Raw genomic sequence first — 18,640 nt, 5'->3', positions numbered from 1 at the left:
AGCCAGGAGGAGAGAGATAAGCACTCGGGGTCACGTTAATTGGGAAGTACACTGAGCAATAGCTGTTTGCTTTGTGAAAAGAAACATAGAAAGTTGTTTTGAGTGGAGCACTTACGAAGGAAAAAAAACCCAAAACAAAACAGTTAACTGTTCCTCACCAACCCAATTTAATAGGTTCTGCAAAAACTTCGGGGAATGCGCTTGCATAAAGGGTCGAAGAATTCAGGTTGATTTTGAAGAGTCCATGCGTTGCCTCAATTGGTCATGGTCAGGGGTTTGAGGCTCATTTTAGTGCAGGGGACACGTACAGGCCAAGTTCATCTGAAGAGGGTCAAGCAATAAAAAGGCAGCATAATAATCTTTGAATAGATTCTTTTTTGACAACTCCAAACGTTTTCTTTTGTTTTAGTACAGAGATGTGTGAACCCATGTTTACATGTAATTGTTTTTCACAAAACCCAGAAAATATGACCATTTTAAAGCACAGCATAAGCAATTTCAACACAAGGCCATTCCAACAAAGTTCCAAGGTGCAAAGTTCAGTGATCTTTAATAAAGCCGTGTCTTCAATCTGCATGTGTTTTTTTACAATTTCAGTGTGTTGTTTTTTTTATATTAATGCTACTAAAAAGAATTAGTGTAGTTTGTATCTCAATCAAAAAAGTCTTGATGTAGTACAGAGTATATTTCAGTTTTAAAAAGTCAAGATACAGTTTAGTGAGACCAGGACCAGGTGTTTTAAACAGACTCAGGAATAGTCACAAACAGAAAATGGTTATTTAAACTATAGATGCAGATCTTTTTAAAGAGAAAAAAAAAAGTCAAGGGTCCAAGTCAAGTTTAAAGTGGGCGCTTATTACAGAGTCCTGCTGTGGCTTAAAGAGCCCAGTTGATATGTTGAGTGTCCAAGTGTTTAGGCTTTTGTAGTCCAATATAAAAAGTCTTATTTATTCATTGGTTTTTTTTACTTAAGTGGGTATTCAAGGGTTATTGTTTTAAATTAAAAGAACAAATGCAGAATAAAACCAAATAAATGTGTTAAAACAATAGAACAACTCCAAACAATTTTGAAACATTCAGCTTTTTAATTTAGAAATACAATAAACATGACAAAACCCCAAACTACAACTCATTTCAGTAGTTAACTGACCATAAAATTACAATTGTATTTATTCATTCAGCTGGCTATAAATATTGCAACCCTAAATATGATATTGAATGGTTGTCTTTTTGTTCAAAATGAAAAAAATTTACATAGTGGGCAATTATTTTGTAAAGTACATTTCGCTGTATAACGTCCGTTATAATAATACTTAGATGATGCAGCTGTGGGCTACTTACGGTTTTCTCTTATTTGACATCACATCAGCTCTTAACAGGCTACACGAGAAAAGAAAGGCTGCATCATAGGAAGAAAATACGTTTGTAACGAAACATGAGCCAAAATCCAAAAAGGCGTTCAAAGAGTATTCAATTATTCAGAAAATGTCACCTCAGAATGACATGACATGAATTAAATTTTTCTTGAACATACAACTATATGCCATGAAATTCTCTTCTGATGGATACTTTCAATAGACATTAATATTTAAAGGTTGTGTCTTTTCCTCAAAATGGTTTATTGAATCCCAGGTGATTCATATAGATTTTACTGAAGAAACACCTGGTATGATAGCATTAGATCAAGACTATATCTGCACTGACTTTTACTGAAGTGAAACTTTGATAGGTACAACGATTGGATGCTTCTTTACAATACGATCAGCAAACCCAGCAGGTGAGGAGGCTGTGGGAGGCGGTTCAGGCATAGAGAGGCTGGTATCCACTCCTCCGGTTGCCGGTTCTACAGGTGATCACACATACACTCAGCATCCCGAAGAACTGTAACAGAGAACACACACACACACACACACACACACGTTTAAAAAAAACAAACAAACTGAAAAAAAAAAGGTCTACATTTCTCAGGCAGCTTATGTTAAATGCACAGATTATTTCAGAGATGGGATGTGAGGATTGTGATGAAAACAAAACTATTTGTCAAGATGTGAGGTTGGCCTCTCGCATCTTGAAGAACTCTGGGTGTCAAGGGAAAGCCTTTTCCCAGCATGTATGTATACATTTGTTTTTGTTTTTTTAATTATTTTAAAGAGAAATTTTGAAATCAGCTAATTTGCAGGACAATAATAGTCCATTCTTGTTCCATCAGACTCTAAATTCAGATTACTGCAAATAAAAACCCAAATGTGTCATGAAATAAAACGAGTATAAAACTGCTAAGTACATCAAAGAGAGCCGTTCCTGCTTCTGCAGTCACTTCATCACCGTCGTCTGAAAATCTTCTTTAAAAAGTGTTTTGCTACTACAAACAGTACATGTGGAAAACAATGCAGCACTTGGTGAGGAAGTTGGCCAAACTCTGACTGGCTAGTTTTTTCTCATTAGGAAAGAAATAACCAACTACAGCAACCTTGTGCGACAAAGTATAAATAAAGATCGTATATTTTTAAGATTTTATATGACAACATTTTAGGTCTTTCTCCCCGGGGAGTTCCAACATTAGGAAGTTATTACAACAGTAACTTTCTCAGTAAGAGATCTGGAAACCACTTCAATCACAAACCCTTCAATGTTCTCTCATTGTTCAGTCTTTGTTTATGGAATTTTGACTACAGTACAAACATATGTTTGATTAAGTCTGACCATCTTACCTTGATGATGGCAAAGCCAAGAATGACCAGCATGGCATATCTCAAAACATCGCGTAGGAAGTTCTCCAGCTTGACCTCACAGCCCTAAAAGACAGTGAGCACACCAAGTACAGGTACTTCAGAGACGTCCAACAGCTGCTTTGGTTTTGACTCATATTTTCGGGGAACTTAACAATTCTTATTCAAAAACAACCTGAAAATAATCAACAGAATGCCAAGAAAGAACTCTCCAAGAGTTAGAAAGCTGATGAGCTTGCCAAGGATCAATCAGGTTTATAAAACTACTTTGTACTAGAAGATGGTGAATGTATTTTCACTCATCTTCGATGAGTTACATTTACTCATTCTAGCACACAACGTTGACACAGTCAACACACCAATGGTGAACGCTGTTTTACAAGTGTGACTAAATATACATTAGGATTTTTAATATAAAAACTGAAAATTCCATTTCAGTAAGTTATTGACAAGTGGGGAAATGTTTTTAATAAGTAAACAGATTAAAAAATGTGCTCGCTATCATGCAATTTATAACATACTGTCTTCTTCTCTCCCTCCATTTCCGCTTCTACATGGACACTGTATGCGGAAGTCAAAGGTCAAAGATACCATATACAAAGAAGTAAAGAAACCAAACTCTGATTGGCCGTTTCCTCCACTAATCAGATCTCTATATTTGGGGCCGCTGAAAACTTGCTGTTGTTTACTGAATACTGAGTATGAATACTCAGGCTCACTCTTATATCTGGAAGAAAAAACAAACAAACAAACCAAAAAAAAAAAACCAGCTAAACCATTTTGCCCTAGTATTGAGGTCTAATTGAGATGAAACAAGTAATGACAATTTAGCTTCTTTGACTTGTGGTTGGTTGACTTAGTGGCACAAATACAACTCCGTGTCAAGTTAAGCAAGCACAGAGTGAAATATTGAGTGGGCATGTGAAGAAAACACTGAGCAAGAGCAAAGAAAGGAAACTGAGAGTATACCTGATATCCAGCACATTTACTTCTGCTTGCTCAGTTGTTTTCTCATACACCATTGCGTAGCAGCAAACTTTGATTTTGCATGCCTCTAAAAATCCCAATTGTTCTCAAAATCCGCCATTACCTCACAATTCAGGCCAAAATATAAAGCCATATTACCCCGCTCTCTGTATGTAAGAAAAGTAGAGCTAGCACATTCTGACATGAGTAAAATGATCAATTTCACAAGCGCTGAAGCTCTTGGCAACAAATGGTTAAAAACTACTGCCACCATGATGTACAGTAAATCTGCCACACTGTGACCTTCGAAGACAAACATGTTAATTGCAATCATAAATCAACAAAACTCACTAATATACAATCCTGAGCTCAGCAAAGACATGCACATGTGTGTGCCCATGAAGTCATGGCTTGTGATTTACCTCCAGGTTGAGCAGGTCAAGTTGGTCAAGTCTTCCTGTGCACGTGGAGCTGCTGTTTTTACAGCAGGATAAAGGAACTGTGTTGTTGTGGCTTCTGAACCAGGTGGTGTTGGTCCAGCTGGTGTAATTGTTGACACCGCAGCACATCATCTGAAGACGTAAAGACAAAATAGACTGGTGATGACAGGAGAAGTAAAATAGATACTTATTCAATCTGCATGTGTGTATAATATGAAGACTTCTTTCAACCTGGACACTCAATCTGTCATTATAGTGAGATTTTCCCTTTGTGTCCTCAGCATATCTTTGCCACAGAGCAGTAAGTCTAAAATGAAAAACATTTTCTCTTCGAGAAAAGCATCTAATGATCAAATGATAAAACCAAGCAGAGGAACTGAAACTAAAGCAGAGAGGCTGAAGAGAATGAAAGCAGAAAAAAAAAAAATCTATTTATATAAAGCCGAACATGACAACAACCTCATTCTGCAGGACATCCACAGCTGCCGTCGCCTCTTGTTCGCCATAGTTATTGAAGACTTCATTCATGGAGCGTTCAAGGTCTTTGTTCATCTGGACAGAGAGTAAAACTGATTTGTTTCAAGCCTGTTTGAAATGTGTGATGAAATGTGGATTAAAATCCTGTTAATGTGACTTACCCTGTCCTGGTAGAGGAAGCTGAATACCAAAGCAGTCACCTCAGCTGCGAAGATCACCATGATAATCAAAAAGAACTGGAGAAAAGAGATGAAATGGATCATTTCAGAGAGTAATATAAACAGAAGCCCTAACCCTAACACACACACACACACACACACACTTACAAAGCTGAGGCCGAACTTGGACTCGCGGAGTGTGGCGCAGCATCCCACCAGGCCAAAGATGAACATCACCACGCTGATGCCGATGATGATGGCCGCTGGGATCAGCGTGTACCTGTCCTGAATGAAGTTCTCGAAGGTGCCATAGCTCCTGATCACATAGGCGCCAACATAAGCCAGTGCTGCTCCTGCAGCCTGAGGAAGAGAAGAACCAGGACAGAAAAAAAGTGACATGTTAACAACATGGCTTCGATGAAATTCAGAAAGAATGCTTGCTACTGTAGATCAGACAGTGCGGTCTCCGATATGCAGTGATGATGGCCGAGGAATCCAGACAAACATCAGTACGTCGCTGCACCGAGATGTAATTTGATCTCTAAGCAGCGGTCCTATTTTCTACTACCTCTTCATTGACCTCGGGGTCATGGACGACAGGAGTCGATCCAAGTTGACGAAGCGAAAACAGGAGGCACCCTGGACAGGTCAGCAGTCCATCACAGGCCGATCTCAGAGAGACACACTCGCATGCAACACCTCCAGTTGACGTAGTGTTGCATAGAGAACATTCACGCACGACGAGAACATGCAAGCGCAGCCCGGAGCCAAAGCCGGGGCCCTCGCTGTGAGCGGAGAACACGAGCCGCCTCACCAACATGCGGGCCAGTCTGGCTTTCATTTTCTGTGAATGGAATTGTACGCAAGAGGCTCGAAAACATGGCAGAATTCCAAACTGTTACTCTATTACTGGTTGCCATGATGATGATGAGTTTATTTATTCAAAGATATGTTTGAGGCTTTTGGTTTGACAGCAACATAATCTGCTGTGATAAACACAGGTGACTCAGTTCAAAGTTGTAGAATTAAGCACGGATATCCAACATTGATGGTCTTAATTGGAAACATTTATCTTCCATCAACAATTACAGGCCAGTCACATTGTTTTTTTTTTGGGTGGGGGGGGGGGGGTCCTGGTTAAAACACTCCAGCACAAACCCATTCTGTTTTATAACCGTTCTTCCAGGAAAACCTGATTTTACGCCGTATGCAAGACAGAATCTGCAGGCAGCCACAGATCCGTCTGATCTGAAGGGAGAACAGAGCTGACTGTTAGCAACGTCTGAAGAAACAAACAAGGTTTTTTTGTTGCGTGCGATCAGATGTGAGGTCACGTGACTAGAACTGGCTTTGCAGGTCGCTGATGGCCGTCTTGTTGTCTGCCGTAGAAGAGGCATCAAATCACACCCTCATCATGACTCTCCTGAAAGTCATGCCTCATGAAGTGAGATCACCGATCACAGGACTGTATGCATATTAATCTACTTTGTGTACACACAGTTTCTTTATCCGTCTACTTGTTTTTAATCAAAGAAACAAAAAGTCGGACAGGTCCAAAGTAACCTTCAAACTACAAGATGACCAAAACAACATTTCTCAACTATTTATGACATTATCAGCACTCCTGACTTAACTTTGCTTTTATTTTATTACCAAATCAATAATCCATTTTTGCACTGTTTCCATCTGTTCTACATTCTTTATAAAGATTCAGACGGCCTATTCGCCTCCCTTGGTGTCATTTTTAAACCTAGTTGATATGTAGTTTGGTAGATTTAACAACTTTGTACAAACCTGAATGGCTTATTGTAATGTTCAGTAGTGTAGTTCCTTTTGAATCAGTAGTGTTTCTTATGAGTTGCATGCGTGTGTATTTATTTGGGTGCTGTTTTAGTGTATTTTAAAGTAGTGTGTATCTAACCTTTTGCTTTTAGTGTGTTTATTTATTGTTACATTGGAACTTTAAACTGTGAGTGGGAATAAACTGGATATAGTTATTTAAGTTAACGCTGCATTGTTTTTAGTTGCTGAAGGCACAGTCAGACTTTGATAATGTGGGAAGTCTTTTTTTTTTTTTTTTGATAAATCAGACACCATTTCCCCTTAAGGGTACATGCTAGTGTCGGCGTTACTTCCTCTGCGATCGTGAAACATTGTATTCCTGGTTGTGTGAATCTGTGAGCACATGCATGTTCTGTGTGTCCTAACAATTATTCATCCCGCGGTCCAGCCTCATGACTCACTTCCCTCCTAATCACTCCATAGTCACGAGATCCCTGTGGGGTTTTCACTTGAATCCCCCTCTGGTACTCACCCCCTTAATCTTTCACAGAAACTCTGATCTTGTGCAAGAAGCAGCACAAAGAGGTTTATATAACGTATACCGTCCACATGCGGTGCCACCTCTCCGGAATGTGAGAAACCTCTCGTGGCTGGCTGTCTGGGACTCATAGGGATCATTATGGGGGCTTCCCTGTGGGAATCTATCTGACATGAATCTCAATGTTTTATGAACCAAGTCATTCACTATGATTTTGATCAAATGATCCCCGAGGAAAAACAGCACATTTCAAACAAAGAGAGAAGTGATCTTACCTCTGAGAACAGTTACATTAAATAGGAAATGTGTCATGGCTGGTTTAATAATTGCGTTAACACTATTACTGGAACCATGAGAATCATGAGGTGATTTTTTTTTTCCAACATGAATTTCAGTTCCACATTTTGGGGGGGGGGGGGACACAAACACTTCTCAAACTGAGCTACGATGAGAAGTTTCAAAACCATTGAGAAGGAGCCAGAAATGACGAGAACAAGCAAAAACATACCAACAAAATCCACAACCACAGAAAGAGAGTGACAATAAAAGATTGGGAAACTCTTTAGATAATCGAAGAAAATCAAAAATATCCTATTTTGTACAGATGTAGAATTTGTGATGAGAGTTTGTTTTCATTTAAGTCAAAATAAGTCACTAAAGAAATGGTGAAAAGATCCTGAAATGTGTCAGACCTTTGTTGGATTGTGCTTCATAAAGGAACACAAATAGTTTTGAACCATTTGCATGAGTAGTAGGTCTGTAAAGATTAGCAAGTGGAAAACTACATGTCTTTACAGTGGGTTAAGAAACCCTAAACCTTTGAAACAATCCCTTCAGTGTTTGAACTCATGAATCGGAGTTTTGAAAAAGTCAACGTGAAACAACGTCCTGAGAGAAATATGCAGAATAAGTAAGCAAGAAAAACTAGTTGTCATGGTTCAGCTTGCAAACATACCCAGGTCAGTTTAATCACACGGCGATCTAATTAGACAGACGTGCAAACAAAAGAAAACCTCCCAAATACTCAGTCCCTTCAGATAAGACAGACAAATGACACAAACATAATTAGTTAATCTATAAACAGGAATACAAAGTTCCTGTTAATGACAGACCTGATCTGACCTTTGAGGGGAAGTCAGAGTTCAGGCGGACTGACGAGTCATTGCTCCACTTCTCAGAAATCCGTCCATATTATTGAGTGAACTGAGCCTTTCTGTCGTAAAATGTTTGGTTAAAAACGAGCCGATAGATCGTTTTGAGAAAGTGCTGCGTGGTGAGACAGGGCTGAAACTGAGGCAGGATGTTTATCAAGCCACAACACTGATTTGTTGGATGAAAATCTGAAATGATCGGGAACTCACAAAAAAATACATACAATTTCAAGATTCACTTCAGAAAACAAAACACATGGATAAACACAAATAAGAACAGCTTTGGTCTCCCCTTACTGCCCCCCCTGCATGACGGAGCAATGGACCTCTGCAGGTGGGGAAACACACACCAGCGACTCACCCAAAATATCAAGCTGAGGAAGAGGAGGATGGTCTTGGACGTGACGATTCCACAGTCCATGTTGTCTGCTGGAGAGGAGGAAGCTAAAGGAGGACCAGGGGTCTCTGCGGACCGGATATTTATCCCCGATGCCCTTTTGTTTTCAGTCACAAGTTTCTCTCGGTGTGTCCGACTGAGTGCCGCGACTGTGTTCACCTGGTCACATGCTCGGAGGAAGAGGAGGAGGAGGAGGAAGAGGAGGGGGAGGAGATCTATGCAACAGAACAGGTCCTGCAGGCAGAGCTCAACCCCCTGCTGGGAGGCTCCGGTACGTCACACATCGTCACACTCAGCACGAGGAAGCAGAGAATCAGTTCGAAACGAGACGACTCGGCCATTATGGCGTCTCATCTGTCACACGCACTTTGTCGAGGTTCAACGAGGACACGTTATAAAAGTCTGCTTCTTTTTTCTTTTTTTTTCCCCCTTTCATTTTTACGGATCCTAAAGATATAACATCAGAATTAAAACTTACAATTGTGGCCTGGAATGAATATTTCTTGTCAATTTTTGAAAGAAAATAAAAATCGTAACTTCAGAGTCATTTACATGGATTTATTGATTAAAAAACAAACGAAAAACGGTGGTACACATAAGAAGAAGCAGGTTTGGAGTCAAAGGTTCGAATCAATCCTTGAATCAATAAGCTTCTTCTGGCATTATGAAAGTACTTCCTATTCTATTCTATTCTATTCTATTCTATTCTATTCATTTTGCAGAGAAATATGAAGGATCAATAAAGTATGCTTGCCTACTTTATTTAAGTGACATTTTTAAAGGTGTCATATTATGCAAATTTCTCTTTGTGATGGTTTTTTTCCAACAATAATAATCATCCCCATACCTGGAATAACACCCCAAAAATGAAGACAATCTGTCATCTCTCTCCCTGGTTTATTTCAATTTTTAAAAAGTGCGTGCTCCAATGAGCCAATCATAAATTAAACCCTCAATGGTGTCATTGGGGGTTTAGCCAATCCCAATCAAGCGAGGCCCATTTATATTTTTTTGGTTTGTTTTTAAATCCTTTTTTAGTTCTACTTTATAGTTGTATTTCTTGTGTTGTTTTATAGCTTGTATTTTAAATCATACTTCGTATGTACAACACTTTATTTCAAGCATAGTTGTGTGAAAGCGCTTTATAGATAAAAATGGCAGGCTATGGTCATTTGACAACATAAAGAGAAAACATAAAATGAGCTCTTTTACCAAACCGGTCCAACAGATCCAATGGCTACAGTATACAGTACTTAATTTTATAGAATGGTGTACCTGATTTTCTTTTTGTGTTCTGACATCATAAGCTTCTTGGAGTGGTATTTATTCTTCACAGATCACAGAAGCAGAAAATACAGGTTGTCCATCATTCAGATCTAAAATCAATTTGTACATAGGCAAAGGGATTAGTTTCATTATTGATTCACACGAAGGCTTGCAGCTCAGGTTTGTTTAGAAATTCAAAACTTTTTTTTACAGACTATTTTGTTTTATCCAGAGTGCTGGTGGTTAGCTTTTAAAAACCTCCCATTGTAGTAAAATATTATTCCAGGAAAGGGGATATGCAGCCTTTTCTCATATATTTTCTTTAGATTTGAGCACAAGAACACCCCCTGTTGGCATGCTAGATTCATTCAAACTTTGAATGACTGCATGTTTGAATGATACTTAGAACTTAGAACTTGCCTTGGAGAACACATGCGATTCTATTAAGGCCTGAAGATCACATCCATCTAATACTGACCGTCAGCAATACAGAATTTCTGAATCAATTCATATCCTTGTACATGGAGACATCTTTAAAGTTGTTTTTTGTTTTTGTTTTTTAATATGAACGAACCTCAGCTGATGATTTAGAAATGAAAATTCCAAAATACGTTGAATGACTTGCCAGGTCACTGACCTGTGGCCATTTTATCAAACGAATTACAAACTGGTCCTCAAGCTGTTTACTTTTACTACCACTTCATTTTCAAACTGCTCCTGTCTCATCCCCCCCCCCCCCCCCCCCCCCCCCACCCAATGAAATTCAAAGTAAACTAAGATTTGTTTTAGATAAGTTCCTTAACATGTCCTTAACGTAACCAGTTCCTTAACGTGCTGCGCCAACCTTTTTGGATGTGCATGAGTCACGCACAAAGAACCCCATGAGGCCACTTTACATTGTGAAGCTGCATAACTCTGATACTGTCAGGTCAAAAACAAAAATGCCGTTTTACTGTAAGAGAAGAGAAAGGTCTGCTGTAGTATTGTGCATCTGAAAATTTACATGGAGCTGGACAAGGCGCTATCAGTGTGACACAGATGGCAGGACTGACAATCTTCACCTTCATGTGCACACACGCACACACACACACACACACACACACACACACACACACACACACACACACACACACACACACACACACACACACACACACACACACTCACACACACACACAAACTATCTTTAATAAACAAAGAAAAAGTGAGAAAGAGGTGCAAGATGCGCAACAGAAGAAAGGACACATAAATACACCAATTACTGAGCAGATTAAAAACACCTGGTTTTATTATAATTATTATTTGATATGCAATCAAATTACAAGATTTTCATCAAAGTGTAAACCCCCCCCCCAAAAAAAAAAAACCCAAAACAAAACAAATGGCAACATATCAACATATTGACACTGACAGTTTGTCCACAAACATGCAAATTAATTATTTATAAATGATACAAGTGAATAATATTGGGATATTTGAATGAATCATATTCAAGTTCATATCTTACGGTTTCTATTCTGAAATTTGAAGTATTTCATGCCGTACTGAAGAGCATTGAAATTATTAATGCAGTTTGATGTTAGTAATCTCATGTTTGTTTAAAATAATGTGCATATAATAACGGTGCAAATCATGTTTAAAGCCTATAATTGAATTATGAAGTCCTTCATGGAATCATATGCTATTTATACAGGATAATAAGACCATGGAACCATAGACTGACACTTGAATCAGTGAGAAAACCACATGCCCATAGAAATGCATCATGACTGAATATTGGGTAAAAAAAAAAAAAGAAAAGGTGGGGAAAAAGAAAAAAAATATTTGGCCACACCTCCTCACACAAAGATAATTCATATTATGGAAGAGGTCCATCTGGCTCCAGACACAATAGAAATATAATACATCTTCACCATATAACAATTAATTCCATAAACATTATAATGTTAAACAACCTTTTGAAATGTATCTTTCAGTAACAAAAACTATTCCTGCCATTGGCAGCAGCTTCCATTTCATACATGTGGTCACTATGACTCCCATACAGATATAAAGCAACTGTGTTTCTTTGCTGATCTTTAATGCAATTTATTTAGCCAAAATTGGCCAAAATAAAGAAAATTTTGTTGTCAGTTCATCAGTAACATTAATACATTTCAGAATTTATATTCAAAGAGATTTGTACTTAACTGATAAAAGGATTTAACCTTGTTAAAGTTGTCAAAATGTACATCTCAAATTACATTTTCCTGCTGTCAGTGTGCAAATAATAAACATGCTACGTAAAATGGAATACTTTTCAAAATAAAAAACATAAAAACAAACAGCTAAGCGTCTGCTGACTTTAATAAGGTGCTTTTTATGTGGATATGCATATTTTTACTTGGGATTTTAACGTAATAACTGAAGTTAAGAAAACACAAACTTTATCAAGTCGGAGAAGATGAGTAGAGGCGTGCAGCAGAGGCGGGACTGAGTCTACATGGTTCTCACTGATGCTTGATAAGGCTTGAACTTCTCGCGGGTTAACAGAGATATCACTCTGACACTCACCGACTCCTCTGCGACTAAACGGGATATCACAATGTCTGCTCCTGTGATTGTTTTGCCGTCTACTTCGGCTGCGGCTTCATCACCAAAGAAAGCCAAGACTCCGAAGAAGAAGGGCCCCACGGTGTCAACCCTGATCCTGAAGGCTGTGGCTGCATCCAAAGACAGTGGCGGCCTCTCCCTGGCAGCCCTGAAGAAGGCTCTGAGTGCCGGAGGATACGATGTGGTCAAGAACAGAGTCAGACTTGCCACCTCCATCAAGCGCTTGTTGACCAAGAAGTCCCTCGTCAGGAGCAAGGGCAGCTTCAAGCTGAACGCAAAGCCTCCCACACCCAAGAAGAAGGTGGTAAAAAAGAAGCCCGCTGCCAAAAAGACGACGAAGGCAGTTGCCAAGAAGTCACCCAAGAAAGCCGCCAAGAAGTCTCCCAAAAAGGCAAAGAAACCTGTCAAGGCCAAGAAGGCAAAGACCCCCAAGAAGGCAACGACCCCCAAGAAGGCAACAACCCCCAAAAAGGCAAAGACCCCCAAGAAGGCAAAGACCCCCAAGAAGGCAAAGACCCCTAAGAAGGCAAAGACCCCTAAGAAGGCAAAGACCCCAAGGAAGGCCAAGGCCAAGGCTGCCCTTGCCAAGAAGTGAGAACTTTCCCCCTTGGCACTAAAGGTGGTCCAAAGTGTTTCTGCTGGTTTTTGACTCTGTGTGGACTTACTTGCTTTCAACGCCAGACTCTGGTTATATTTTAGCTGTTTTAGACTCTTTTTTAGCCTGGAAATGCTGAATTTGCTGTTTTTACACTCATTGCCCATGTTAAATCTGACCTTCTCTTTAATGGACTGAATTGCAATTGTTGGGAATAATAAAATTATTTTAAATTACACAGCATGATGTGTGGTATTTTCAACTCTACTCATGCTTTCTAAAAACACATTTAAAACAGATTTTTCCTTGAATTGCATTGAAATATGAAAACTCTTGTACTTGTTCTTGGTTCTGTAAATGTAGGCACTAATAGAAACAAATAACACCTACATTTATTGAGCAAATTACTTAAATTTGCATCTAAAGATAAAAATCATGAGGGTTTTATTTGCAACTTAACTAAACCCTGTTTAGATGTGTGATTTCTCAGAAATTATATACTTTTTTTCTAACTTTAAATACTATTCAGGAGTACACTGGAGGGTTTGGAAGTGCACCTTTACGCACCAGCCCAACCAAGACACGCAGACCCCCTGGAGCCTCTTTCCTTGGCAAAATAAGGAAATTACTTACAAATCGCATTTCTTGCAAAGTCAGATGTCTGTAGGAGCTTGTTATGCAGAATGTGAGTGAGACCTTGATGGTGAATCGTCAACTACTGTCGACAGGGAGCCCTGATGGGCGTGTCGCCCGGTGGTCGTTGGGTTTACTCTTATCTCCAACTGCAGTGTTTCGTGAGCGCCTCGTCCAGTTGCAAGTGTTCATAACATGTACGGCTTTATGTCGCCATCTGCTGGTCGGAATCGACCACAAACTGTGGGAAGGAGTCTAAGGCCGGGATGGTTCACGTGACTGCTTGGCGTTGATTCGGGCTCTTTCAGGAGAAAGAGATTCCAGACTTTTTTCTTGAGTGTAAAATTAAGAACTAATGTACAAAACCTATAATGTATGGAATGGAAAGGTCCAAAAATGTATTTTAAAGTTAAAAAACAAATTCTCATTTTTCTCAAATCAAAAAACAACCCCTCCCCCCCAAACTCTTGTCCCAATTTGACAAAAAAAAATCCATTCTGGTTGTATATTAAAATAAATACAAAAATTCTAGCTGTTTACATAGGAAGCACATCTAGATATATCACAAAATAATCACAAAACGAAACAAAAAACCACATGGGTGGGGGGTTTGGTGGGTGGATGTTGTGAGGGGAAATAATAAACTGCATCCAGATTTTAAAAATCACAAGTGAACATTTTTTTTATTTCAATTGCTCAATATTTATATTCTATTTTACTTGGGTCATAACTTTTATCACAGACTGTCTCATGGCAACATATATTCCGTGGCTCCAACTTTGACACTTCTGCTTTGCCCACAGACACAGACACCCACAGACACTGAACATCACAAGGTCAGCGATATGTTAATGTTGTTGTATTTACATAAAACTAATACAGAGACTTCCCCATTTTTAAAAGCAGACACCTGACACACAGTTTAGATGAGAGTTTTCATCACAGAAAAAGTCACTTTGTAGTTTAGTGTCACACTTGTTTTCTGAGGTGAGATTGACGCTTCAATGATGTTTAGAGATGCAGACATTTCCAGGACTTTTCCATGATAGACACATGTGACACCTCACTGACGTAAGCACAGCCACTTCTGTTTTTTGATATGTCTTGTTTTCATATCTGCTTTTTGTTGTTCCCTTCAGTATTAAACATGCTCATAACATACGACCTGCAACGCAATGAATGTTTCAGTTCCACCTTGTTTTGAACTGAAGTGCCCTTTTTGGGGCACACCACATTTATCTCTTTCACTCACAAGTATTTCTTCTGACAGAATGTTTTTGGTGGTTGGTTAAGGGATGAAATGTATCACTCTGTAAAAACAAATGTTTTCAATGTGTATTCATTATCAAATGCATTTTTTCCTCTCTATCATTCGGATAAGATGCAATGACCTCCTCATACCAGTGACTGAGAAGCTACAACTTTAAAACACGTGACTGACGAGAAAACATGGATATCTATATTTCCAGTTGATAAATTACAGCTTACTGGTTCCTGTTGTAACAGTGGTTATGTATTTGTTGAGGCAGAAAGATTTATTTAATTGCCAATGATATGTAGTTTTTTATATAGTGTATTTTCCGAGATTGTACAAAAAGTTTAGTCACATAATTCTTAACTAATTTAAGGAATATTAGAATTTAATTGTTTTGGTTGATAGGCAGCCTGTTTTAAGTCTAATCTGGAGGAACACAAAGTGTACATGTGAAAATCAATTTATGCTCATGCTTGTAAAACAAGATGTTCCTGTTTTCAAAAAAGGGAAACTGAAAGAAGGAGGGAAATAGACTTTCTATTTGAACATTGTAGCCCAGTGCCTCAGTCTGCTTTTGAGACACAGCCACCATGAAGCTGCCAGCAACTCTCCTGCTTCTTTCTTTGCTTTTCTTCAACTGTTCCTCAGCCCCTGTGAGCCGGCCGACAAACTGGCTCAGCCAGTGTCGTGCTTCCACCAACTTCTCCATCACAGCCCTGGAGGTGCTGCCTGGTGGAGGCTGGGACAACCTCCGTAATGTGGACATGGGTCGAGTCATGAACCTCAGCTACTTCCAGTGCCAGACCACAGAGGACGGGCTCTACCTCATCCCGGACGAAGTGTTTGTCATCCCCCAGAAAGAGACTGGTGTGGAGACGAGCTCGGAGATCGTCAGCTCATTCCTGGAGCAGAAGAGCTCAACTTCGAGCTCCGTAAATGCAGATGTGTCCTTCTTCAATGTGCTGAATGGCAAATTCTCAACAGAGCACACAAGAATGAAAACCCACCAGGTCAAAGAGTCCTCAACTACAACCAGAGTGCAGGTATTGTTTTTGTATTTTATTTTTATCGTTTCACTGTTTGAATGTTTACACAATTTGAAAAATACCATTAGATAAATATTCTCAAATATGAGCAATATAACTCTGCCATGAATGTCTTCAAATAATGTGTAGGGGGAAAAAAGCCGTTGACTGATTGCAAATAGAAAAAAAAAAAAGATTTCTCTCCTCATATAATTATTACAAATGGTATGGACAAGATTGTAACTTCCCTCCATGGACAGATGTTGAAATAGTAACTTTGTTATCAAAAAATAAACCTATATGAAAATATATATTAAAGACTATTTTTGTTTTCGTAGGTTCGTAACTTCCTCTACACAGTGAAGGCGTACCCAGACTTCACTCTGGACATCCGCTTTGCTCAGCAAGCCAAAGAAATTGCCGATGCTGTCGAAAACAACCAGACAAAGTATGCAGACTACCTCTCCGAGAGGCTGGTCCTGAACTTTGGCACTCATGTTATCACGAGTGTTGACGCCGGGGCTCTTTTGATAGAGGAAGACTACCTCACTGCTTCATACGTGTCGGACAATTTGTCACAAAGTTCCTCCATCAAAACTCAGGCAGGCTTAAACTTCTTTGACAAAGTCAAATTTGACATAAGCAGTCAAAACGCTCAACAGAGTTCATCGCTTCAAACCTATCAGTCCAACATTCAGTACTCCCTGATTCAAAGCCACGGAGGCCCGACCTTTTACCCTGGCATCACTCTGCAGAAGTGGCAAGAAAGTACCAGAAATAACTTAGTTGCTATTGATCGCTCAGGTCTTCCCCTACACTTCTTTATAAACATTAACAGTCTTCCAGATCTTCCGCATCCGACAGTGAGCAAAGTGGCTCTCACAGTGAGTCGGGCCATAGAGCGCTACTACAAGGTCAACACCCGTCCTGGTTGTGTAGATATCAAGTCCTCAAACTTCAACTTCCAGGCCAATGTTGATGATAAATCCTGTGAGGGCCCTGCTACAAACCTCAGTTTTGGTGGAGTGTATCAACAGTGTTCCAAAGTCAGTGCAGACGCAGGCCCACTCTGTGATACTCTCGCCCAGAAAAACCCAGACACTGGTGACTTCTCTTGTCGTCCACCTTACCACCCAACTTTACTGAGGTCAGAAGTCAGGCAGCAGCCTTACAGCTCATATGATTGCTTTGAGGAAGAATATCGATGTGGATTTTTTTGGACGTCTACTTGTTATAATAAATGGTGTTCGGAACGCAACCATGTTCGTTCTGCTCACGTTGAGACCTACTGGTGCTCTGTGAATGGAATGGCCCCAGACAACTCTGGGTATTTGTTTGGAGGCATCTACAGCCCCTCTGCCGTGAACCCAATCACCAACTCCAAGAGCTGTCCCCCAAACTTCATTCCTTTAAAGTTTCTCTCAGATGGCCAAACGATCTGTGTGAGCAATGACTTTGAGTTGGGCACCAGATACTCGGTGCCATTCGGAGGCCTCTTCAGCTGTCAGGCGAGCAACCCACTGGCAAAGTCTCAAAGCAGGTGCCCTCCACAATTCAGTCAGCATCTTGCCACAGTCAGTGACGGCTGTGAAATCCTTTACTGCGTGCAGTCTGGACTGTTCACTGGTGGACAGCTGCTCCCAGTCCGTCTGCCTCCATTCACAAAATCACCCCTCATGACTCTGACAGCTACCAACACAGTGGTGGTGATGACTGGAGGAGATATGAATTGGGTGAGAGTGGGGCAGACGAAGGCGTGGAAGCTTGCCAAACCAGAGGAAATCAAACAACTTGTAATCAAACTTAACCCGAATCTGAATGAGATGACTGTTGGAGAAAAGACAGGAGTGGCATTTGGGGTAATGGGTTTGATGTTGCTGGTGGCGGTGGTGGCTGGGTTCCTGGTGAAGAGAAGGAGGAGGATGTCTGGTCTTGGACCAACTGTAGGCTATGAGGAAATAAGTGGTGAGATGCAGAGTGAGCGGGTGACACTGACAGAAGAAGCTTGAGAATTTTATAGAGCATGAATAGTCAGCAAGAGACAAGTACCGGTACATGTGATGTGAGAGGTTTAACCTTGACAGCCTTTTGGCTATATGATTACGGTATTGTATACATTGAGGTGGATCATATGTTTGTCACATATTTTTGAAAATGTCATGCTTTTGTTGCAATTCTACCTCTGTGATAAGGATGGGCAAGTGTTTTGTTAAAACAAAAAATAAAAACTGCTTTTCTAACTCCTCAGTGGACCAGCACTGTCCTCTTGAGGACAGAATGCACAGAGCTTCAAATGTTTTGCTTTCCATTTCTCATTGGCCATTTGTGAAATAATCTGATGGCAATGCTCACTTCACTTTCAAAAGGTTGATGCAAATTATTGAATTAAGAATGTACTCTTTCTGTACTTGATTTTGTGTGTAACTTTTGAAATAAGCAAAACTAAACATGTAATCAATGATATGACATGGATAATAAACTAATATAAAACCACTGAAGAAAGCCGTTTGAATTTAATGCTGTTTGTACATTGTATATTCCCAGCTATAAAAGCTGCAGAAAACTCTTTGGGACATCTACTTCAGAGGTCAATAATGTTTCAGTTCTACAAAATGTGTACGATACTCTTTCAGTAA

General features: G+C 39.7%; 3 protein-coding genes across 3 annotated transcripts; 2 read left to right on the top strand and 1 right to left on the bottom strand.

The window, feature by feature from the left end:
• Nucleotides 1-1,071: 1,071 nt before the first annotated feature.
• tspan36 (tetraspanin 36) lies at nucleotides 1,072-8,791 on the bottom strand. The gene is made up of 7 exons (XM_080499550.1): nucleotides 8,603-8,791; nucleotides 4,939-5,130; nucleotides 4,774-4,848; nucleotides 4,595-4,687; nucleotides 4,118-4,267; nucleotides 2,712-2,795; nucleotides 1,072-1,881 (listed from the first exon to the last, which is right to left on the bottom strand). Exons 1-7 carry the CDS (start codon nucleotides 8,660-8,662, stop codon nucleotides 1,801-1,803), a joined length of 735 nt encoding a protein of 244 aa, XP_080355676.1. The 5' UTR covers nucleotides 8,663-8,791; the 3' UTR covers nucleotides 1,072-1,800.
• Nucleotides 8,792-12,410: 3,619 nt separating this feature from the next.
• LOC308132170 (protamine-like protein) lies at nucleotides 12,411-13,327 on the top strand. The gene has a single exon (XM_080499167.1). The coding sequence runs from the start codon at nucleotides 12,489-12,491 to the stop codon at nucleotides 13,089-13,091; it is 603 nt and encodes a 200-aa protein (XP_080355293.1). The 5' UTR covers nucleotides 12,411-12,488; the 3' UTR covers nucleotides 13,092-13,327.
• Nucleotides 13,328-15,569: 2,242 nt separating this feature from the next.
• mpeg1.1 (macrophage expressed 1, tandem duplicate 1) lies at nucleotides 15,570-18,345 on the top strand (the record flags this gene model as incomplete). Its single annotated transcript, XM_080499866.1, has 2 exons — nucleotides 15,570-16,022; nucleotides 16,343-18,345. 2 exons carry the CDS (start codon nucleotides 15,570-15,572, stop codon nucleotides 18,011-18,013), a joined length of 2,124 nt encoding a protein of 707 aa, XP_080355992.1. The 3' UTR covers nucleotides 18,014-18,345.
• Nucleotides 18,346-18,640: the final 295 nt, after the last annotated feature.

The sequence above is a fragment of the Blennius ocellaris genome (genome assembly GCF_963422515.1).
Source record: "Blennius ocellaris genome assembly, chromosome: 7".
Classification (NCBI taxonomy): domain Eukaryota; kingdom Metazoa; phylum Chordata; class Actinopteri; order Blenniiformes; family Blenniidae; genus Blennius; species Blennius ocellaris.
Note: the sequence above shows the minus strand (reverse complement) of the source record. Positions and strands in the feature narration are given on the sequence as shown.

What these genes read in the sequence shown, in the direction of transcription:
- tspan36 (XM_080499550.1), bottom strand. Translation starts at nt 8,662, where the DNA reads ATGGACTGTGGAATCGTCACGTCCAAGACCATCCTCCTCTTCCTCAGC. An exon ending in TCCTCAGCTTGATATTTTGG is followed by an intron (nt 5,131 to 8,602) that starts GTGAGTCGCTGG and finishes TCTCTTCCTCAG; the next exon opens with GCTGCAGGAGCAGCACTGGC. An exon ending in TTGACCTGCTCAACCTGGAG is followed by an intron (nt 2,796 to 4,117) that starts GTAAATCACAAG and finishes ACTGTCTTTTAG; the next exon opens with GGCTGTGAGGTCAAGCTGGA.
- LOC308132170 (XM_080499167.1), top strand. Translation starts at nt 12,489, where the DNA reads ATGTCTGCTCCTGTGATTGTTTTGCCGTCTACTTCGGCTGCGGCTTCA.